This window comes from Cryptomeria japonica, chromosome 5 (assembly GCF_030272615.1).
Source record: "Cryptomeria japonica chromosome 5, Sugi_1.0, whole genome shotgun sequence".
NCBI lineage: Eukaryota > Viridiplantae > Streptophyta > Pinopsida > Cupressales > Cupressaceae > Cryptomeria > Cryptomeria japonica.
In genome coordinates, this window is record NC_081409.1 from 81,321,729 (window position 1) to 81,326,178 (window position 4,450).

Sequence of the window (4,450 nt, forward strand, 5' to 3'; positions counted from 1 at the left end):
AGTTGAGAGAGGGATTTGCAGAGACTTTCCGTGTTTAAAAAAAATAAAATTAACAATTTATTTTGCGTGTAGAGGGGTCCTCAATGCTTACTTTTAGAATGTGGAAAAAAGATTGATTTGGACTTGGAAACTAAAATATATATATAGATTAAAATGTTAAAAACAAAATCATTCATATATACTCTTATTACTCTGTAACTAGTATTTTACATTAAACTACTAAAAACAAATTCCTTCACTATATGCTAATTTTATCAATAATAAACAATGAGAATCCACAATACTTTATCCCACTTTACAAACACCAATTTTCATGCAAATGATTTTCCTATTTACAAGTTATCCTTCAAATTATAAGTGACCCTATGGTTTATACTTAATTTGTATTTAAGATCATACAACTTCTATCAATAATTTCACAAGCATCATTTCAAAATAATAAACCATACTTTTCAGTCAATGACATAGATAATGTTGCCACTAGAAACAACCTATATAAGTGTAACTGAATGCCTGCCGGTCATTCAATTTTACCACACTAAAAATGGCAGTCATTCAATTTTACCACACTAAAAATGGCAGTCATTCAATTTCACCACACTAAAAATGGCAGCCCATTTTCATTTCCACAGATAAAAACCCAAAACTCCCCACCTGCCCCCCCCAAAAAAAAAAAAAAACACCAAAACCCCCCATATTACAAATACTACTCCCGAGCTCCCTAATTTAAAAGAACCCCCCATAACAATACTTCGATATTTCAACTATCTTGAGCTCGTGCTGGTAGAAGCATCCCATAAACATTATAATACTAGATCTAGATCAGCGTCCATGAATCCTAGACATCTCTGTCAGCTGAAACAATGAATTCATTGACCCACTTTGAGTCCCACTTGAAATTTGGTCGTTGAGGACATTTAAACATGAAATCGATGTGACTAGTCTTGTTGAACCTCCTATCTGCTCAAGCTTCATCTTCACCTCTCTCATGGACGGTCTTCCACTTCCTTCTTGAGAAAGACATTCTCTAGCTAAATTTGCCACAGCAGTCATCTGATCCTGGTTGTCTTCATTCTTCACCATCGGATCCAAAATATCAGTCAAGCTGTTGTCCTTGCATTTGAAAAGAAAAAGCTTAGATAAGACAATTTCCTGTGGAGGTCTTCCAGGAGACAAGGGTTCTCGACCCGTGAGAAGCTCTGCCAGGAATACGCCGAAGCTGTAGACATCGCTTCTGTCAGTAAGCGTGCCTGTGTCAAAGTATTCAGGATCCATGTAACCACATGTGCCCATTACATTGGTGATGAGGTGTGTATCATTCCCACACAGAAGGCGAGATATACCAAAATCTGCAACTTTTGGAGTGACCGTATTGTCCAGAAGAATATTTGATGATTTCACGTCACGGTGAATAATTGGGCGATCTAATTCTGAATGCAAATATGCCAAAGCATCTGCACTACCCATTGCAATCTGGAGACGACTCTGCCAAGTCAAATGGCCGGCACGTAGCTGATGAGAAATCGTTCCCCCGTCAACAAATTCGTATACTAGAACAGGAGACTGTGTTTGCAAGCAACATCCCACCAAGCTCACCACGTTTTTGTGGTGAAGACCTGACAGAATCACAATTTCATTGATAAACTGCTTCATGGATTCCTCAGATTCTACACCAATGGGAAATTCCTTGAACTTTTTAATAGCAACAGGTGTACCATTTGAAAGGATGCCCTTGTATACAGTGCTTGACCCACCGCTTCCTAGCTTCATCTCATCTGAATAATCTCTAGAGGCCCTTTTAAGCTCATTTTCAGAAAAAATCCTGAAATTTTTTCCCTCCTTTTGCTTTCCCTTTTCTGCGAGGATTCTCTCCAGCAAGAAACCTCCGTTGCATCGGAAGTACTCATCCCTAGCATGTTTCAGGTAACGCATTCTCAAACACCAGAATATTCCACACGCTGCTAAACAAACTCCAACGAATGTGGAAACAGAACCTGTCCACACACCCAGCAGAACTTTTTATTATTAACAAATATGTTTTTGAAAGATTGCATTAGCAATATTTGATGTGTCGCATAGTTACCTATAGCCGCAAACATGACGGTTTTATTTGAGCTTTCGGGCTTGCACTTTGACCCTCTTTTGATGCCATCTCCCTTATAGCCTTTTGCACACGAACAATTGTACGAACCTGGCAAATTATGACATATTCCTCCTTCCTCTTCTCCAACGCATGGACTCATTTTTTGACGACATTCATCTATGTCTGAACATTTATCATCATTATCGTTACTAGCTTTGGGATTTTAAAAGGAAAAACTACAAAGGAGAAACCATGTTTATAGTTAAAAGCGGAAAGCATACCTCTGCAATTAGTGCCATTGGAGTAACCATCTCCTTTATATCCCTTTGCACACGAACATTTGTAAGAACCTGCAAAATTATGGCACATTCCTCCCTCCTCTGCCCCAAAGCACAAATTCAACCCTTTACGACTGCATTCGTCTATGTCTGAATAGTCATCATTGCCATGATTAGGAGCCTTGTGATTTTAAAAAAAAAATTATTATAAAAGATAAATAGATGCTACTTACTGATAACGGTTATAATTGAAAAAGGCGTGGAGGCTATACCTGTACAATCTGTGCCATTAGAGTAACCATTTCCTTCATATCCAGGAAGGCATCTGCATACGTGTCCTACTCCAGAAGGGGAGTCAAAGCATTCTGCGTTGGACGAGCAAGAATAATTGGTTGTTGCCTTGGCCATGGAGCAATTCTGAAGGCTGATTCCCCAGCTAAGGCGAAGACCATAGTATGCCTTAAAGCCTTCTCCCCAAAAGAGATTTGTTTCATTATCCACCACTCTGAAGGTAGAGGGCTCCATGATGGTGGAGAAGCCACACTTTCTATCATATTTGTTGGTTGTAGAATTGCGCAAACCAAACACACCTCCACCCGTGAAATTTAACCACATATAATTATCTGGAAGGGTGATTTCACAACAGCCATAGCGACAATATTGTGGATCACTTTGAAAGACACATGTTGATACACATCTGGCGTCTCCCCATTTTCCAAATTCGTAGGTACCAAAGCTGTTGCAGCCAATAACCACGAACTTATTGGACATGGAAATAGCGAATGGCCCACCATGAGGTGGTTGAAAGAAGCTTGACGCACTGGTGCTTCTATTACAGGAATAGGTTTTGATAGAAGTGGAATTTATGATAAGATGACCTTTGTAATCGATTTCCATAATCTCGTAATCGTAGGCTGGAAGATGCTGCTGAGTAAAATCACCTAGATATGCAGTAAAGAAGGGAGTGAGATTCCCAGTAGAATTGCTCTTACTACATGTGATCTGAAAACCAGGGTATCCACAATCAGAATTTTTAATCCAAAAAGGATAGCTCACATTCATAGATCCACAGATTTCAGGAGCACATTGTGCGACAGTAAAGCCCACCAAACAGATACAAATTACAGAGCGAAGAACAACTTCGAAATCCATTTGCATTTGCAACAACATTTTCTCACTGAGCAAAACCGTCTGCTTAATAATCAAGACAACAAAAAACGAAGACCTTTAAAGAATGAAAAGCCGTGTGAAATAAATATCAGAGTGCATTATTGACTGGACAACAGAAGACTGCGAAATACGGACCCCTTCTTCACAGTGATTTCCTTGAGTGAAAACAAAATCTCTATTGTGTTCGTAATAAGCGGAAATTAGCATATATTAATGTCAAACTGTCATTTTATAAACACTCTGAGGGAAACTAGGAATGTGGGCCGTGTGAATAAGACCAACAAAAAATGAATTTAAACCATGCAAAGATAAAGTTTACAAGTAGTTTCCTAGAAAATGAAATTTTTGATACTAATGTCAAAACTCAATTGCCTGAAAAAGTAAGTCGCAATTGATAAACAATGAATGGAATAATTAAACAAACACGGTGAATGATGATGTGAGTGGCAGGCCCTGGCCCTCATACCATCATGGGTATATATGGTTAGGGTCAAAATACAGATTTTCGGTTTTGATTATTCTGGTTTCAAAATGGATCTTTCATATAGAGTGATAACGACATTGCAAAATCGATGATATAAAATACGCTTCATATGAATTGTGGTAAAACACAACTTGACTGGACAGAAACACAGCTTGACTGGACAGAACAACATCTCAAGTGACTTTCCTAGTGACTTTCCTAAATGCGAACAAGTCTTCACTGAAGAAAATATCTATTGCGTTCATAGAATATTCATAGAAATTAATGTTAAACAATTATTTTATTCACTCTGGGCAGATGCTTCATGTGAGTTGTGGTAAAACACAGCTTTACTGGACAAAACAACATCTCAAGTGACTTTCCTAGTGACTTTCCTAAATGCGAACAAGTCTTCACTGATGAAAATCTCTATTGCGTTCATAGAATATTCATAGA

General features: G+C 38.3%; 1 protein-coding gene across 1 annotated transcript; it reads right to left on the minus strand.

The window, feature by feature from the left end:
* Positions 1 to 303: 303 nt before the first annotated feature.
* LOC131032680 (wall-associated receptor kinase 17) lies at positions 304 to 3,623 on the minus strand. Its single transcript, XM_057963718.2, has 4 exons — positions 2,634 to 3,623; positions 2,365 to 2,511; positions 2,084 to 2,266; positions 304 to 1,994 (listed from the first exon to the last, which is right to left on the minus strand). The coding sequence occupies exons 1-4, from the start codon at positions 3,529 to 3,531 to the stop codon at positions 823 to 825; spliced, it is 2,400 nt and encodes a 799-aa protein (XP_057819701.2). The 5' UTR covers positions 3,532 to 3,623; the 3' UTR covers positions 304 to 822.
* Positions 3,624 to 4,450: the final 827 nt, after the last annotated feature.

Coding starts and splice junctions, on each gene's coding strand:
- LOC131032680 (XM_057963718.2), bottom strand. CDS start 3,531: ATGTTGTTGCAAATGCAAATGGATTTCGAAGTTGTTCTTCGCTCTGTA. Junction 2,512..2,633: donor TAATGGCACAGATTGTACAG/GTATAGCCTCCA, acceptor ATGACTATTCAG/ACATAGACGAATGCAGTCGT. Junction 1,995..2,083: donor CGTCATGTTTGCGGCTATAG/GTAACTATGCGA, acceptor GTGTGTGGACAG/GTTCTGTTTCCACATTCGTT.